The sequence below is a fragment of the Paroedura picta genome, chromosome 7, assembly GCF_049243985.1.
Source record: "Paroedura picta isolate Pp20150507F chromosome 7, Ppicta_v3.0, whole genome shotgun sequence".
In the NCBI taxonomy this organism is placed as follows: domain Eukaryota; kingdom Metazoa; phylum Chordata; class Lepidosauria; order Squamata; family Gekkonidae; genus Paroedura; species Paroedura picta.
In genome coordinates, this window is record NC_135375.1 from 74262681 (window position 1) to 74282068 (window position 19388).

Here is a 19388-nt window from a genome sequence, read left to right on the forward strand (position 1 = left end):
CCAACCTGTGGCTAAAAAGACTGAAAATGAAGTAAAGAATTTGAATTTTAACCCCCCCCCCTCCCAAAAAATTCAAAATATAATCTGGCCTACTTTATCAGAACATTTTTTATGAACCTGGACTTACCTCTCTTTCGGGGCTGTAATATTTTTTTGCCAAGATATAGTACAGCCAGTGCTGTGATGACATAGTTCAAAATGGCACCAACACGAGCTGGGTAAGCCAGGATAAATATACCGAGGATATCAAAGAAGACAACATTTCCATGCCGATATTCATAAGATTTGGCCAGGCTATCTGATCTTGCTAAATATTTCAGCACACCTAAGATATTGTCTCCTTTAGAAAAATACAAACATACATTTACTATTTGACTTTCTGTTCAACCTCTTCAGATAAAATTTCACCATTACATGTTATGCAAAGTAAATCTTAAGGAAAAAATCTCTCGTTTGTATTGGGAATTTGAAGCTGCTTAAACATGAACATGATACAAGTTAAATGGTTATAAGACCTATTAACCATTTTTACTACTGTAAGCACATTGTATCCTATTAGCTGAAAATGATGGGGATTCAACCTGTGACAGCATGCATACAAACAACTCTCTACCATCATTAAGACAGGGCTTGTGGTTCTGAGCTATCGTAGCAGCCAACATGGAATGTAATATTTTAGGCTTGCAATAAATCCATTAAAACCTTACATACCAACCTGCTCTCTGAATAGAATCCGTTAGAATTCGATCTGCCGTGTCATACTTTGTATGATAGATGTAGCCATTTTCAATAAAAGCCAAATCTATTCCTATCAAAACAATACAGTCATAAATCAACATTTCTAATAAAACAATTATTTACAGAACCAAATCACTTTTAAATTATGGAACTTACAAGTTAACAAAGTAAATTTAATATTAAAATTTGCATTTGTTTAGGATTCCAGTTTGTGGGAAGGAAACAAATTGTTGCGCAAGCACCTGCATTCAGACAGCACAGCAAACTGAGGGCCATTTCGCACGGCTTCAAAATAGCACAATGGTTGCTAATTGGAAATGCTACTAATTTGCCATAACCCACGACGTCGTAGACAATCTGCAACAATCCTGAAACCGACCCGCAAAAAGCGCTTCGTTGTAGCGCTTTCGGGGGAATCCAGAAAAGTGGATTCACCCTCCGGATAGCGATACACTCCTGCAACCAATCTGCAACAGTAGCGCTAAAGACCTGTGCGTTACCATTGTTGCTGGTTCTTCAAAGTCCCTCCCCCTGGCTCTCTCCTCCAAACTTCCGGCGAAGCGATCGCCATTTTTTTTTCTCCGAGCGAGCGGGGATAAACGCACCAGCGAGCCTCTTTCTGTTTAGAGGCTTCCCTGGCTTCAGTCCTTCACCTTTAGTCACTAAGCACAAACCACATAAAAGCCCGTTTGCTGAAATAAAGTCCCTTTATTTTTTACACATAAATTCAGCCGAAAATCGGGCCCGTGAGGGGGGGGGGGGTTTATCACTCGAGGCAGCGTGCAAACGATCATACAATCAAACGACAGCTCACGTTAGGCAGCTGGATGGGTCTCTCCGTAGCAACGAATCTACCTAGATTCGTTGCTATGGGTCGGTTTTTTTTTAAAAAAACCTTTCTTAAAGGGAAAGGGGCTGTTTGGGAGCATGCTAATGGCTGCCCATTGGCTGCTTGACGGCCAGGGGCGGGACGAGCTTGGCAATAGCGCTTCCTTTCTAGCGATTTCTGCCGAGACCGGAAGCCTGTGGGAAACGCTAAAAAACGCAACTGATTCCACTACAAAGGCAGGTATGCATAACGACGAATTCCACTATTTTAAATGGCGATTTTTCATTCCGCAAACAATTTGCAACAAAGATCCCCGTGCGAAAAGGCCCTGAGTTTGACTGGGGGGGCGGGGGTCCAAAACAAAGAAGCCTGAAAAATGCATCAAGCATGAGGAGAGGAGAAAAAGAGGAAGGAGCACAACCCAGGTTCATATTCATCACAGGCTGTCATTATGTCCAAGTCTTATTTTAGTAGTTGTACAATGGTTAGAGTGCCTGACTAGATCTGGGAGACCAAGATTCGAATTCACACTGCCCATGAAAGCCATGGGTCGGTCTCAGCATTACCTACTTGGCAGGCTGTTATGATAATAAAATGGAAGAGGGCACAGTGATATGACCTATTTTGGGTTCCCATTGCAGAGAAAGGTGGAATATATAAATGAAATAAATGAATAACAGCAAGCCAATAACAGTCCTAATTAACACAGTCAAACAACGTACCTGGAATGTTCCCAAAGTCTCTATAAATCCGGAAATCTGTCTCTGCTGGGATAATGCCCATTTGAAACACTTCTTGAGCAACAATGCATGCAAAAGGATGCTTTGCAGCAGAGATATATGCTTGCACCAGCCAAGGGTTTTCAGGTCCTGAAATCATTAGAAAACAATAATAAACATTTGTTCAATGATCCTTATATAATTCAGTTTGTAGACTGCCCTACCAAAAAGATTCAGAGAACAGAAATAATATTGAGGAAAGCCACTAATGGTTTATTTCCAATGCAACTTGACTAGCAAAGATACCCTTGAAATCTGAATTAAAACAGACAATGTAAATCCTTTGAGATACATGCCAGTGAAATATCGAATATACGTCAATGCAACATTGTAAAGTATGCAATATCGGAAGGCTGATTTTGAATAACTGCTTATTCCTTCCATTCCCCCACCCAAATGTCTGAAAAAGCTATATTCTTGCTAAAAGAATTCAAGATCCAAGGGCACAAATTAGTTAAAGACTCCAGATGCATTAATTTTGGGGTCAGAAAAGTGTGAAAAATTTCTCACCCTTCCTGTTTCCAAACATCAGTGTATGCTAGAGCAGTGGTCCCCAACCTTTTTATCACCGGGGACCGGTCAATGCTTGACAATTTTACTGAGGCCCGGGGGGGGGTAGTCTTTTGCCGAGGGACGTTGCCGCTGCCTGAGCCCCTGCTCCACTTGCTTTCCCACTGGTGCCTGACTTCCTGCCGCCCGCTGGGGGGCGCTGCCAGCAGCAGCTGTGCAGTGCCACGCCGAGGGGGAGCCCCAGCCATGGTGGCCGCTGGAGAGCACCAAAGGTGAGCCGGCAGCAAAGTGGCAGGGCAGCCCCTGAGGCAGCAGCCGGGGAGGAGGATGAGGAGGAGCTGCGGCCTGGTATCAACTGATCCATGGACCAGTCCCGGTCCCCGGACCTGGGGTTGGGTACCACTGCGCTAGAGAACCAAAATCTCTGGGACCAGAAGGGCAGGTACAGCTATTAAGAGATAATAGATTCTGGTTATGCCTGTAACTACTGTAAATGCAATACATTTTCAGAGCACAAGAATCTGCACAGCAATGCCAGAATTATACTCTTAGGTTTAAGAGCTGTTCTCGGTTGGCAGACTTTAGGAAAATCAGTATACAGAAAATGTATTTTTCAGTGCCCTCACCATCTGATGTGGCTTCGACCTCACAGATGAAATAAATAAGGTAAGAAAACAAACCAATAACTGGTTCCCCAGTTCTGTTTTTCACAGTACCACTCGAACAGAAAGGGAACAATTTTTTTAAAAGAGCTTTCTGCCTGACCAATATCTTGCTGAGTACACTGGGAACAACCAAGTTGTAGGATGGTTGTAAAAAATAATTCAAATCTACACAAGTGCAATGCTGTACTTTAAAACTTCCCCTATGGCTGCAATAAGGCTTAGACAGTTAAACTTCCAGGTGGACTGTGCTCTTGAATCTCTTCCACTTAATTACCCATTCCTCCTCTCTTCCAAGTACTTGCACATTCCATTCTCTGCATGTGTTTAAGCCGAGAAAATGTTTATTGTAAAATTCTGAAGCTGTTTCAGATGAGCAATACCAGGAAGTTTCTCCAGTATTTCCCTTTTTCTAATATTGCATTTTTATATAAAAAAGAAATTGTAATAAAGGCCACAAAACTATGCTTAATTTCAGCTGACATTATTCCAGTCATTATATTTTCATTCAAAACTTTCACTTAAACACTAATATCCATGTTTATATAGAAGCTAAAGGCTCTCATCATAAACAATTACAGAAAAAGAAACTCTTAACACTTTTGCCAAGAACTGTACTTCAGCTGAAACACAAAGCTGCCACCCAAAAAAAAAAAAAAAAAAAGCAGCCAAGTGTTTCTTCTGCCCCACCCTCTCAGTTTGCTACACTTCCCTCCTCCTGTCAGTGGCCGTTTATGCTGGGGAACAGGTCAGGGAAACCTACTGCACCATCGTGACTACTGTTTTGGGTAGTAGCTGTAACTTTTCAGTAAAACTACCAATTGCACAGATATCCACAACTGAAAAAGGGGAAAACACAAACTCTGTTATGTTTCACAATACAGCTGAGGTAACTTATTCTTACACTTTGTTCAGGTTGCATAAGATAGAAAACCAGTTTTGTGGCAGCAACAGGGTCTCTGAGAGTCTACCTTTGAGCTCTTGGAGTCTCAGCAATACTTATTTCACCAACTCAGATAAGGATTATGATGCAAGAAGCCATTTACCCACAGGAAAGGCAACAATGCAAACCGTTATGGCTCACTTGCCCAACACAGCAAGTAATCACTGGTTCTTGAGCATGTTCGCTCAGAGGTCACTATACTCAGTGGGACATTCCCAGGCAAGTGTGTACAGCAGGGTAGGCAAACTGTGGCCCTCCAGATGCAAATGCTGGCAGGGTCTCATGGGAAATGTAGTCCATGAACATCTGGAGGGCCACAGTTTGCCTACCCCTGCTGTACAGAATTGCATTGACAGAACCACCTACTGGTGAAAGCAGTAACTAACATTTCAGACAATTTCACACATTTCACACAATTTTTTTCACGTTCTGACCCTCCATTTTGGCCGCAAGGGATGATATTGTAGAGACTCTGGTGAGGTGGAAGGCAGCCCTACCCTCACATGTTACTCTCAAAATTAAAATGTACAAACAATACTAATACAAAAAATTAGTGACACTAGGGCCCATTATGCACAGGGGGAATAGCACACATTCGAGGTGGAATGGCGGCGACTAAAATCACAGATAACGCATGGTGCCGGCTGCAACCGGCCGCAGATTCGGTGCATGCCGCCAAAAAAGTCGCATTAACGAAACGCGGAAGAAAGCGCAACTTCCAGGTAACCGGGGCCCAACCAGAAGTGGCGCCGGGATCGCCACGTGCATAATCGGTTATTCTGGGTTTTGCCGCCGTTGCATCCCGTCCCGTGCATAAGCGGTTTGCTTCGCTTCTTCCCCCATTTCCCATGTAACCCAAAATCGCCGTTTCGGCAGCCGTGCATAATGGGCCTAGGTATGACAACAATTAGTGCCTAACTGCCATTAGCTTATTCAGTCTGTTTACATCAGCATATGAAAGTTCATTTGACTTTTTATCTCTTAAATATTTAGTTCACAAATTACACCAAATTTTCATTCAAGGCGATACAATGGATTTCAGCTATTAAAAACATATTGCTAAAATTCATCTGGAATTTCCTACCCCTAAACCCACATGGATTTTGAAGCTATGGTTGCATTTACATAGAATTTTATTTATCAATATATTTGCCCTTCAAATTGGGGCACAAATTACATGATCTGTCTATAGGTATTAACCACACCATTGGCAAAGATGAAAACTGAGAGATCTACGAGGACCTTATTTATAACGGGTTCATGTTAACACTTTTTTTGTCTGTATGATGAGTCCAAATCTTCCCAGGATGTTCATCCATGTGATATGAACAATGACAAATACTGCCACAGTTAAGGATGTGTGAAAAAGTGGTATGGTGATCATAGAAATTGCTACTGAAAAAATCCATGCCTTTTTGCTTTGTACATCATACTTGTGCACATGTTAGTATGCTGAAGGACAGACAGACACTGCTCACATGAACAGAACCAACTTTGTGTGAGCCACTGGTAAGGAATTAAATGAGGACCTTAATTCTAAAGACTACTGGAGGGAGGGGTGTGTGAAAGAAAATTACCGCCATGAGCGTTTACAAAACACCAATGATATAATAAATCATTCCCTTTGGCGTGTTACGTAGCTAATCTTAAGAGAATCCCTAATAGATGCATAAGAAAAAGCAAAAGAAAACAGTTCACTAGAACTGTAAAAGTAATCATCAGGACTAATCATTTTTAAACAACAAAGCCCATTGTGTTCTTCCTATTAGCTTCTACTCACGATGCCCTGTTCCTCCCTTCCAGGAAATTCAATCTTCCTCAGATATGTAACATCTAAAGGAAGTCACGAAAGCACCATCTCTTCTGGTTTTCATAAAGATGTAATTCCAGAGGATGCTGCAGTGTTAATACTTATGCCGGCTCTTGCTTTTGAGTTTTATGGTACAGGTTAGAGGTAGCTTTGTGGAGTGTGATTTTAATATTGAACCTGACCTGGATGGCCCTCTCTCATCAGATTTCAAAAACTAAGCGGGATCAGTCCTGGTTAGTTGTTTAGACAGGAGACTCCCAAGGAAGTCCGGGATCACTGCAACATCTCTTTGCCTTGAAAACCCCTGTGGGGTTGCCATCTCCGCCAAGCCAAACTACTAGCGCCCTACCTGGCCCCGGAACACCTAGCCACAGTGATCCATGCGACGGTCACCTCTAGACTGGACTTTTGTAACTCGCTCTACGCAGGCCTGCCCTTAGCCCTGACCCGGAAACTACAACTAGTTCAAAATGCAGCAGCCAGGATCCTCACAGCAACACCGTGGAGGTCTCATATCCGGCCTATTCTCCATCAGCTGCAATGGTTACCAGTTGAATTCCGGATCAGACTAAAGGTTCTGGTAATTACCTTCAAGGCCATACGCGGTCAGGGCCCAGTGTACCTGAGGGACCGCCTCCCCGTCTATGCCCCCAAAAGAGCTCTGTGCTCTACTGCCTCCAATCAGCTAAGGATCCCTGGCCCTAAATAAGTCCGCCTGGTCTCGACCAGGGCCAGAGCATTCTCTGTCCTGGCCCCTACCTGGTGGAACGAGCTCCCAGAGGAGATCAGGGCCCGGACGGAGCTTAAACAGTTCCGCAGGGCCTGCAAAAAGGAGCTCCTCCACCAGGCATTTGGCCGAGACCAGACGTAATCAATCAGCGACCAAGGGCCCTTGCTCCCCCCCCTCAGAATCCCATCAATAAGCCCTGGACCTGTTTGTATTACTATATTGTTTACTGTTATACTGTGTTGTTATTTGGTTACAATTATTAGTTATCAGTTATACATGTTCTACAGACTGTTATATGTATTGTTCTCTGTTATAATGTAAACCGCCCTGAGCATCCGGGGAGGGCGGTATAGAAGTATGATAAATAAAAAATAATAATAAAAATAAATAATAAATCGGCAGTAACTTGACAACATTTTCCACAACTACATTTTCATGTTGATGTTATTTTAATGTTATTGATTCTTACAGGCATTTCTGTATGCTACCTCGGAGCTTCCAGGGGAAAAGCAGAACAAATAACTGGTAAATGATCGGAAAGCTGAGGCAAATGGTTTAGTTGGGAAAACTATTAAATGTGATTTCACCTCTTCAATAGGACTATGACAAAAATTCAACTGGACAGCAACATGTTAAAGTTACATGACAATAAATGACGTATCATGAATCAAAATATATCCTACCTTAAAATTTCTTTTGCATTCAAGTGGAGGGGATTTTAAATTTTTTCAAGGAAAACTAAAAACCACTTGCAGTTACATGAGAAGTACTAAGTTTCTTACCTGTTTGGAATACAAGCTCTTTCCCTCCTACTCCAGCAGCCTCCAGATTAATAAATGCTCTAATTGATTTAGTCCAATGATGCTGTGTAATAAAGCCATGACTCGCCTTCAGAAGCAAAGAAGACAGGTATCATTATGTTATTATTCTATTTAGATTTATTTTTTATTTATTGTTATTATTATATTTTATTATATTTAGATTTATTTCTCGCCTCCCCCCGGAGGCTCAAGGCAACACATAAAACCCAGTGACAACACATAAAACCCAATAAAACCCATACAGTAAACCCCATAATATGACAATACATGCAATTAATGAAACAATAAAGCAAGATGCATCAAAAAGAAACTCAAGCCTTATCTATATTACCCCTTGATAACCCATCCTAGACGGGGGGAAGACAGAGGGTGCAAGTTGGTCTGCGCTACAGCTGCTATAAGGGGGGCCAGATCGTCCTTGCGTCCCAGCCTCACCCAATGACCTGGTGGAAGAGCCCTGCGGAATGCTGAAAGATCCCGCAGGTCCCGCAACTCCTCCAGGAGCTCATTCCACCAGGTTGGGGCCAGGACCGAAAAGGCCCTGGCCCTAGACGAGGCCAGGCGCGCTTCTCTAGGGCCGGGAACAACCAATACATTCATATGATAAATAAATAAATAAATAAATAAAAAATAAATATCCGCAGAGTGTAAGGCCTTGAGGGGGGCATAGAGCGACAGGTGGTCCCTCAGATATGCCAGGCCACAGACCGCGTAAGGCCTTAAAGGTCAGAACCAAAACCTTGAACCGATTCAGAAAGTAACCGGCAGCCAATGCAGCTGCCTCAGTACAGGCTGGATATGAGCCCTCCAAGGTGTACCTGTGAGGACCCTAGCAGCTGCATTTTGCACCAATTGAAGCTTCTGGATCAAGCACAAGGGTAGGCCAGCGTAGAGCGAGATACAGAAATCTATTCCGTACTGATCGCAACCCAGCCCAAAACTCCTTACCAGCTGGGCCAGAGGGCACATAAAGACGTTAAATAACATGGGGGAGAGCACCAAGCCCTGAGGGACCCCACAAGGGAGCCAATTGCTCCTCCCCAATTTCCACCCTCTGGATCTGGTTATGGAGGAAGGAGCATATCCAGCTAAGAGCTGTGCCCCTTATCCCCGTCCCGGTGAGGCGGTGTGCCAGAAACTCATGGTCGACCACATCAAATGCGGCCGACAGATCTAATAGAACGAGCACAGCAAACTCGCCTCGATCCAGCTTTTGTTGTTGTTATGTGCGAAGTCGTGTCCGACCCATCGCGACCCCATGGACAATGATCCTCCAGGCCTTCCTGTCCTCTACCATTCCCTGGAGTCCTTTTTATCGATCCAGCTTTAGATCATCCAATAGGGTGACCAGCACCATCTTCACCCCATGGCCAGGATGAAAGCCAGACTGATATGGGTCGAGTGCCGAAGTTTCTTCCAAGAATACCAGGAGATTGTCCATTGCGGCCCATTCCACTAGCTTCCCCAGAAGGTATGACAGCTATTATCCCAGTGCACAAGATACTTGGCTATGACAAGATGCTACCAAATGCAGTAGCACAATACACAAGCAAGAGGACTGCAAGAGACCATAAACATTTTTCCTGAATTGTAATACAATATACCTCTCTGACATGTCTATATATACGGGGGGAGGGGAGTGGGTTATATATTTATTATCTGCCATCATGATATTGTGTTTTAATTATGTTTTAATGGGTTTTTACGGGATTTTGTTGTACTTGTGAATTTTGTAAACCACCGTGAGACATTTGAGAGCAGCAGTATATAAATATAAGTATAAATAAATAAATATAATATATCAGAATAATGCCCAGGAGAACTGAATTCCTTTATGGCCCCTGCCCACATACAATCTGAAGTGGTAAAGTACAAATCGAGCTCTACTAAAACAGACAATTAGCATGAAGATCAGCCTACTCAACAAACTTTAAAATATATCACAGTGCAAATATATCCACAGTATACCGAAGGTTCTGTTGTGAATATATATACTGAAACCATGATTATATATGAATACTGAATGTGTCTGAGTAATTACCATATCATTTTAATGGGTGAAAGTTGACCAGTTTTCTACTAGAAGAGTTTGCAGTTTGATAACTGAAAACTTTCTTGCATTTAACATGTGATTTATACATATTTTACAGTATAATTCTAAGCCAAGTTATACCTTTCTAAAACTACAATGGCCTTTAAAAAATTCTGCTTAGGCCTTGAGTCTTAGTCATTTTCCATTTTTAAAAATGACAAATACCTTCATCTGATAATATAAATCATAAAACCTTGGAAAAATGTTGTAGTGAACCAGGCTTTCCATCCCCAGGTGGAAAATATACCCATACACCTTGGTGTTTAGATAAGTACCTTTATTAAACATATGTAGTGTTGGAATGCAGATGTTTATCACAAATACAAGGTTATTATTTGTAGCATCAGCCCCAAGCTAATTAGGATATAATGGTAAGAAATGTTGATGGGAAATAGGGAGGCTAAAGTGTAACCTGCTCTAGTATCAGGACTGTGGGCAACTCAACTTCAGAAATTATTAATAGGATGCCAAGAGGCCCGTTGTTCAAAGAGGTAAAAAATTTGCACTCAGCATTTCCAAGTCCTTAGAACCCAAGAAGCTTTTGGCATCCTGGTCCAAGAGTTTGTTTGTATCTCTGTTCTAAAACTATGTATTGCATTCTTACCTGCAAAACACTTTCTTCTGCACCATTGAACAGGAATATAATAGCATGCTGCAAAGGTTCAGGAGATTTTGAAAGAGTGTGCAGGATCTCTAGCATCACAGAACAGCTGACAGCATCATCACTGGCCCCTTATAATAAATAAAGATATGTAGTACAATACATTTAATACAATTATCCTACTAGAGCAATATTTAAACTCAGTCAGACGTGTGGGTAAAGGCTTATATTTTTTGAAAAATTATATACTTACATGAAGGATTCCAATATATTGGAATAGGATTCCAATATAGAAGATTAATTTCTATACCCAAGGCTGAATATATGAAACCACTTGTAACAAAATGCTTCTTTGTGTGGCTTAGCATATCAAGAAGCTTAACTGCAAGATAGGTATGTCATCATTGAATTAAAATACTGCAAGCATAGTGAGAAACCTATAAGCATTGAGAAACCTATATGCAGGTCAAGACGCAACGGTGAGAACCGGGCATGGAATCACTGATTGGTTCAAAATTGAGAAAGGAATTCGGCAAGGCTGTATACTGTCGCCTTGCCTATTTAACTTGTATGCGGAGCACATCATGAGAAAGGCGGGGTTAGATGAATCACAAATTGGGATCAAGATTGCAGGGAGAAATATCAACAACCTCAGATATGCAGATGATAGCACTCTAACAGCAGAAAGTGAAGAGGAACTAAAGAGCCTATTGATGTGGGTGAAGGAGGAGTGTGCAAAAGTTGGCTTGAGACTCAACATCAAGAAAACAAAGATCATGGCATCCGGCCCTCTCAATTCCACTCAGCGCTTAACACCCACTCGGGGTGGCTGTCCCACCCCAAGTGCTCCCTCCTGTTTAGGATCAAGGTGTAAGACAAAAGGCAAAGAGAGAAACGCAACCCCTGTGTATTTAGAACAAGCATGCCAGCTATTCCTCACCAATCTGTAATACTATTATGAAAATAGCTCATCACACAAAAACCAAGATTTACTTGTAATCAGCATGTGAAACAGGATTCAGCTTACAGGCAGGCACTGGAATCCTGGGATGAATTTGCATTGAGCTTTTATTCTAATCCTACGTTGATTCAATCCCTGCCATCTACACTGAATGCAATTTCCATTTTGATTTGGGGCAATTTAAATTTTCCCTTTGCAACAAGCATGATTGATCTGGAGTGACCCTATCTTTCCCCCGCGATATCCTGGAATGGATATAACCCTTGATATTTGAAAAATCGGCATGAGTAAAGGTGCAGCTGTCTGCTGTCCCCCCCCCTCCAACGTTGTAGAAAGGCCCTGATTGGCCAGGGTGTCAGTTCAAAGGCTTCCTTGTTCCCAGGCTGCAAGGCTTCCTTTAAGGGGAAGCCCAAACTACTTTCGACAGAAGCTCCAGAAGCTCTAACTTCTCTTGGCACAGATTTGCCTCTTGGGTTTATTCCTCCTCCTCTGCTATCTCCAATCCTCCCGCCCTTCAAGAAAAGAAAGAAGCTCCTGCTGCACTTGACTCCCCCCCCCCTTCTCAGCTTCCCTAATCACGTGCAGAATACTTTTCTGTTTCAATGTCTGCTTTGATCTTAAGAGACAACTTTCAGTCAATGTGGCTAAAAACTGTGACGTGCAAACTATCACAGCTTGGCTTTATGGAACAACAGCTAGCCAACTTACACCAAAATCAAGCTCTATCCATAATTAAATAAAGGGCAAGGACATTAGTCGACAAAGCAATCTAGCCAAAACACCAGAGTTTGTGTCCAGATAGGATCCGATACAAGCTTGTTCCAGCCCCATATTTGTCAGACCTAGAACTTAACACCCATAAAAGGGCCTTCACCAAAGCGAGATGCTCAGCTCTACCTACAGCTGTGCTGGAGGGGCGTTACAAAAAACAAACCTTGCTCAGCAACTCTGTCCTTGTGCCAGCCATGTGCTTCTGTTCTGCCCCATTTATGATGCAATTAGATGTAACTTCATTCAGCCAATTTTGAACACCTACCCAAGATCTTCCCCAAAGGAGAAAGTCAAGGTGCTGCTTCAAGATGAAGACAGGGAAATAACTCTCTGCACAGCTAAATTTTGCACTGCCGCCATGAAATTGCATACTATGTATGTGGGTCAGAAATTTTCTGATCCAATTTCAAAAGTACAAAGAGCCAATTGTCACTGGCAACTTACACTATGTTTTAAATATTGAATCTAACATCTGAAAGTTTTTATGTTGTCAATCTTTTAACATTTTTATAGTATTATTACTGTTTTTTCTCTTTTTAAATTGTCTTAGTTTTTAATTGCATTTGAATTTTGGTCTGAATGACTGTAAATAAATATTGATTGATTGGTTTCAATGGGGAAGGGGGGGATAGAGGAAGACCCGAGTTCAAAGCGATCTGAATTCAGCAGGATCCACAACGGAATAAACAAAGTAAGTGCAGAATCAGCCCTGGATTGCTACAATAAATGCTGGTTTGATCTCTTTCTCTCTCTTGCCTCAGAGAGCACTGCCAGCTAAGATCACAATTTCAGACTTCATGCAAAACCACAGTTAAAAACTATACTTAATAAACGAACTTTAGATCCTGGATTCAAAACACGGTCTGAAGAACCATTGCTAACCACAGTTAAAGGAGTGGCTTGCAAACAGACAGACCCACTAACCACAGAAATTTTGGCTTCTCATGATGTCTGAACTCTGCCAAACTGTATTTATTTAACAAAAGATTTTTCAGCTGCCATGGGATCCACAGGGGAGGGTACAATGCAATCCTAATTAAGATTCTAAATCCACTGAAGTCAACTGGTTAAGGGCATAATTTTGCTTAGGACTTTACTGTAAATCACAGCAACTTTAATTTCTAAAGTTACTTTCAAATTTTATTGAGTAATCCTTCAACCAGTTGTGCACACTAAGCACAGATACTATGATTTCCATGAAGCACAAAGCATGCCACTGAACATAAACTATGTAAAAAGTTAAAGTAGCTTAATATTTTGTAGTACCATATTTCATGTCAAATTATGGAATGATATATAAGTAAACTACAAGTGTAAAGCACCAGAATGCAACTTGTAACAGATCAATGTTTTTGATTATCTAGACCCAAATTTCTTTTGTGTTTTTCCCTGGCAGATTTTACAGAACTGCAATTTCCCATTCATGAAATGGAACAGTAATCAACTAATTTTCAGATGACTTGCCAGCATAAATATGTATATTGATGATACAACATCTAGATCTGACAATGAGCTGAAATTAAGCCAGAATATACACAAACCTGTCTTGTTGGTTTATTAATAATCACTCTTCACATGCAGCATGAAGAAGGAATCCCAGTTAGAAACTATGTCCAGTTACATATAAGGAATGAAAGCAGGCATATAGGTTAACTAGAATTAGTTTTCTGCCCATAAACTAAGTTTCTTTGCCTGGATCAATCTGTGATTTAAAGAACAGTCCAAAACAAGTCTATGCAGTCCAAAGCAAGTTTATGCAGAACCCTGTTCAACAGCAGGTGTATTTGGGACTGCACTCTAAGAATATTGGATTCTCTGGGAAAGCTGCAATTAATTTGCACAACTGTATTTATTTATTGTAGATTTCTACTTCCCCTCTCAATGGGGATCTTAAGTGGCTTACATAATTCTCCCCTCTGTTTTATCCTCACAATAACCCTATAAAATAGGATAGTCTGAGGGTGTATGATTTGCCTAAAGTCATCCAAAGAGAGCCAGTTTGGTGTAGTGGTTAGGAGTGCGGACTTCTAATCTGGCATGCCAGGTTCGATTCTGCACTCCCACACATGCAGACAGCTGGGTGACCTTGGGCTTGCCACGGCACTGATAAAACTGTGCTCTCTCAGCCTCACCCACCTTAAACTGTGTCTGTTGTGGGGAGAGGAAAGGGAAGGCGACTGTAAGCCGCTTTGAGACTCCTTCGGGTAGAGAAAAGCAGCATATAAGAACCAACTCCTCTTCCTCTTTCTCCTCCTCTTCCTCCTCCTCCTTCTTTTATTGCATAAGTGGGGATTTGAACCTGGATTTCCCAGTCTGACACTTTAACCATTATACCACGACGACTTCACTGGTTATTCATACATGCACTTCATACAGAAAAGGAAGGAGAAGGAGGAAGCAGTTAATGGTCTGTTTATTTGATCTAATTTCCTTAATTTGAAGAAAGCTTAGGATCTGATATTTCAACAGCCATTTTGTGCCTTCAGGAACTCTTCCTTCAGTTGAGAATTGACTATTATTGTTTAATCGTGTTCTATTTGCACTTGTTAGTGTTAATTGGTTATAGGATCTCTACACCAAGAATTACAATTTTTAACTGAGACAGTTTTTAATTATATAAAATTGGAATCAAAGGAGAAATACCTGAGAAGAATACCCATTTCCTCCATACCAAGTGGGGCATGAAGTGTTGACAATGAGTTCACTTTTAGTTTTTTATCAGAAGCATTACCAAATACTAAATGAAGTTTTTCTCTGAAGTTAAGTCTTTCTCATTATAGCCAGTTTGTTTCCATAGAAGTGGATAAACAAGGAATTAAGTGTCTCAACTGATAGGCATCAAAATACAAAGTAGTTATTGCTGGTTTTTGCTTTGTCCATCTAATCAAATCCATTTTTACCTGCCTCTATAATAATCTATAGTCATAATGGTATATTTTGTTAAATTTTCTGGAATGGATATTCCAAAATATCTAAAACTCTTGTATACTCTTGGTATAGGAGGCTTTCAACTGCATTATGTGGGAATATTACAATACTGGAGGGGATTGGGAGATTAGAATTCACTTTAGAAATTGGCCGTTTGTTTGTAAGGGGTTTTTTTACGGGTTTTATGGTATTTAACTGTATTTTATTATGTTGCGGACCACTGCAAGACCTTTGGAGAGCGGTGGTATAAGAATCAAAAAGTAAACAAAAATAAAATAAAATAAACATATTAGATTTAGTGAAATTAACAGAGAGCAAAAAATTGATTCACCATTCCGCACAAGCAATCTGTTCCCGGACAGCCTTAGAATGTTGGTGGGTTTTAGAGCCCCCTCCACATGACGCTACCTGCATCCTGAGGGAATGTTGTATCATTCTGGCATTTCTCCATAGCAACACATCAGTGTTGATTTTTATTAAAAATGCATCCGTGTTGTGGCATTACTGCATAATAACATGGAAGTGCCTTTAAAAAATAATTTAAAAAATAATTTGGGAACTGAGCAGGGGAGAAAGTTGCAGTCAACTAGAAAACTTCTGTGCTGTGATTGGTGGTGTGCTGTGATTGACAAGCCAAGGAACAGAGGGAGAACTTTGCCTTGTTTTCCCTCGCAGCCTCATCAGGTGGCAAAAAGCCATGACAAGGAAGAGGGAAAATGCAGGAGGCATCTCCCCGTGAGGAGGGCTGCAAATGCAAGATTTACCATCCTGCGTTTGCAAGCAGGAAGCCACTTGTGTTTTACCCCTCTGTGCAGAAATGGTCATTGAATTTTAATATTCTTTCTTTAAAGATTGCATAGCTTCCATAAAATGTATTAAACATAGCATTATAACATACATTTTTAACAGATGTTCTTTTTCTCCACATTTTATTCCTCTAATGTCTTAATTCTATCTTAATTTGTTAGCCAATAGCTCCAAAAGTAATATAAGTAGTATTTTTAGAATCCGAGCAGAGTCAGGTGGGGCTACTGCAGGGCTTCTGATTGGCCACTGGAAATCTGATTAACTTTGATTACCAGCTGCCTGGTCTTGACCAGGGCCAGGGCCTGTTCAGTCCTGGCCCCTACCTGGTGGAATGAGCTCCCAAAGGAGCTGCGGGCCCCAAGAGAGCTTTTGGCTTTCCGCAGGGCCCACAAAACAGAGCTCTTCTGCCAGGTCTATGGTTGAGGTCAAGGTAAGTGCTAGTAGAAGATCAGATGGAGCTCTCCCATGGAAGATATGCTTTCTCCCTGGTAGATTGGCATGGTCAGATGTCACACCCCTCTCCAGCCACCCTGGCTGTTAATGGGGCCTGTTAGATAATGTGTTATTATTTCCACCATATGGCTTTTGTATTTTTCTTTAATTTTATGGGGGTTTAATGGGGGGTTATTGGAGACTGTTATTGTGGTTATTTTGTATGTAACCCACTATGAGCCAGCTTACCTGGGAGTGGCGGGTAATAAATCCAATAACAACAATAATAACACAACAATTTTTACTGCATGACTCAATATACCTTAAGAGTTATACATGACCTCAGTCTGACATTTTGTGCTTCGCTCCATTTCCTGTGGCTGCCATTTCATAGTTCCACCCACCACCCTATATCAGAATTTCAAAGCTGCCCACAGGCTCAAAAAGGTGGGCGACCCCTGTCCTAAAGCCAGACGTGAACACACAGACATTTCTTACCATACACAAAGGTGTTCTATTACCTACTTACCTGGGGTATTTGGTACAGAGTCAAAGTGACAGTTGGACAGTACTGCATGCTCAGCCCCACTTCTGGGTTCGAGTTTAACCACTACGTTTGTAATATTATCATAGTAACTGGTGAAGCCTCCAAGAAAGTCAATACTGAAAGTGCCTGTAGGCCTTTGTATATCTACAGATATCTTGTGAATATTATTGCTTTCACTTTCAATTGCTTTAATTTGTTGTAAGAGATAGTTGACTGTAATGATTTCATTTTCTGGACTTCCAACAACCCTGGGGCCAACTGCAGTAATATTTTCTAGGTATGCCCTATAGGAAACAATATAAAAAATTGGAAATAGAATTTAAAAAATATATATACATGCATGTAAACAGTGCTACAACATCTAGTTCTTACAAACAACTTTTGCTTCCTAGCTAAACCAAGAAAAGAGTTAAATCAATTAGTACAATGACATAAGTCTAATAGCATTCCTTACAGTATTAGGGTCATAGGATAAAGGTCCAGTATTTAACATTCCCTGGAACTTCTAGCAGCAAGAAAGAAGATAATATAGACTACAGTGTAGAACACAAGTGACCAGACTGTGGCTGTCCAGATGTCCATGGACTATAATTCCCATGAGACCCTAAAAGCATGGGAATTGTAGTCCATGGACATCTAGAGAGCCACAGTCTGGCCACCACTGGTGTAGAAGATGTGTCATAGGACTGACGTTTATATTTTAAATATATATATACAGGGATGATATCAGAAATTCAGGAAAAATTACATGAAGGAATATTTTTAAAGATTCTTTTGCTTATGCCCATTTCATCATCATCTATATCATTTCACATTACATGGGAAATCTACCAGCATTGCTTTCATATATCCTGGACAGCATACATGAGGTTACTTCATTTATTCTCACTTCATAGCAGACAGCAATCCAACCATGACCCCATATTGGCCTTATATCCATATTTTCAGTAATATATGTCTAGACAAACATTTTAACAGCAGTCTAATTTTCTCATATTTCTGTTCTGAATCAGGACCCCACCTTCCTGGTTTTTGAAAGAATGAAATGGGGCCCATTCAATAAAATCTTGGTGGCTTCTCTATTTGAACACAAACTTTCAAGAAAAAAAAAGGCAAAGGAAAAAAGAAAAGACAACCTGAAACAACAGAGCCAAGAAAATGACAAAACTTCAAAGAGTCACTGTGCCTAACAGGAAGGTTAAAAACAACAGTCCATGAAAATAGGATTTATTTGCAGAAACACTGGCAAGTATTTTAATGGGTTTCATTTCTCAGCCTGGCATATAGAAATATAATACTGAACTAGGACTTTGAAATATTTATCCAGACAGGCTCTTCTACAGGAAGGGTGCCAGATTTAAATGCTTACACCTAAAAATGACACCACTTGCCATAATAAAGCCATATTTCAGTAACTGAAGTTAATGCTTTCCTCATATCTACACCTTAGGGAAATACTGATATGACACATACATGCACAGACAGATAATTCCAGAGGAGTAGCCATGGTAGTCTGTTGCAGAAAAATATGCAGGAACCTAGTGACACCTTAAAGTGGCCTTTCTCCTTTACCACTGAGAACCCCCTGAAACATTCATCAAGCTTTGAGAAACCCCAGAAGTGGCACAATTGTGCAGAATATGGTTGGCAAGCATAGCTGTGTACATGCCCGCCTAGTGCCCCTCCCATTCCCACCTCCTCCAGGCCCATCACTGGCTATTTTGGGAGGCAGGGGTAGGTCAACATGGCCATATATAGTCATATCACCCAATAAATGTTTAACAAATTTTAAAATTATATAAAATATGAACTAATTCCACCCATTTGGGAAACCCTTCCAGGGCTGGCAGGAAACCCCAGGGTTTCATAAAACCCTGGTTGAGAAAGCCTGCCTTAAACACTAACAAAATTTTATTTTAGCTTAATGGTCACCTTTGTGCGCTAGAGCTCTCTTCTTCAAGTACAATGAAGTGGGTCAGCCCACATCCTGGTACAGCCCCAGGAAAGAAATAAATGGCTGAGTACAAGCGGAAACAGACGGACAAACAAGTAAAACAATAACTGAAATGACTGTGAGTAACATATAATTGAAGTTGGACCAGAGTTGAATGTGATGGTACAACCTTTTGACAAATGGATACTACAACAGTGAACTACTGTTCTTCTTAGATAAGTTATGCAATAACGGAATAAAATGCTAACAAACACAAATAAAATGCTAACAAATAAAATGCTAACAAATACATTTCCTAGGATTAGATCTTCCATTCCATAGGAACAGAACATTGAAGCCAGCCAAGTGCCCAAGTAATCCAGCCTTTGTTCTACATAATTCTAAAAAAGGAGCACAGAAACTCCTGCATGTATATCATGCAGAAAGGAAAATATCTTATATTGTGATGATTTCGAAAAATGTACATTAAGAAA

General features: G+C 40.9%; 1 protein-coding gene across 1 annotated transcript in view; it reads right to left on the reverse strand.

Moving 5' to 3' along the window:
* The window catches only part of ERMP1 (endoplasmic reticulum metallopeptidase 1), a 40656-nt gene that overhangs the window by 20208 nt on the left and 1060 nt on the right, over positions 1–19388 (reverse strand). The window contains exons 2-7 of the mRNA XM_077344961.1: positions 16944–17245; positions 10519–10646; positions 7784–7889; positions 2290–2436; positions 716–808; positions 128–340 (exon numbers count right to left, since the gene is read on the reverse strand). Coding sequence (XP_077201076.1) covers positions 128–340; positions 716–808; positions 2290–2436; positions 7784–7889; positions 10519–10646; positions 16944–17245 — 989 coding nt within the window. The remainder of the gene's footprint in view (positions 1–127; positions 341–715; positions 809–2289; positions 2437–7783; positions 7890–10518; positions 10647–16943; positions 17246–19388) is intronic.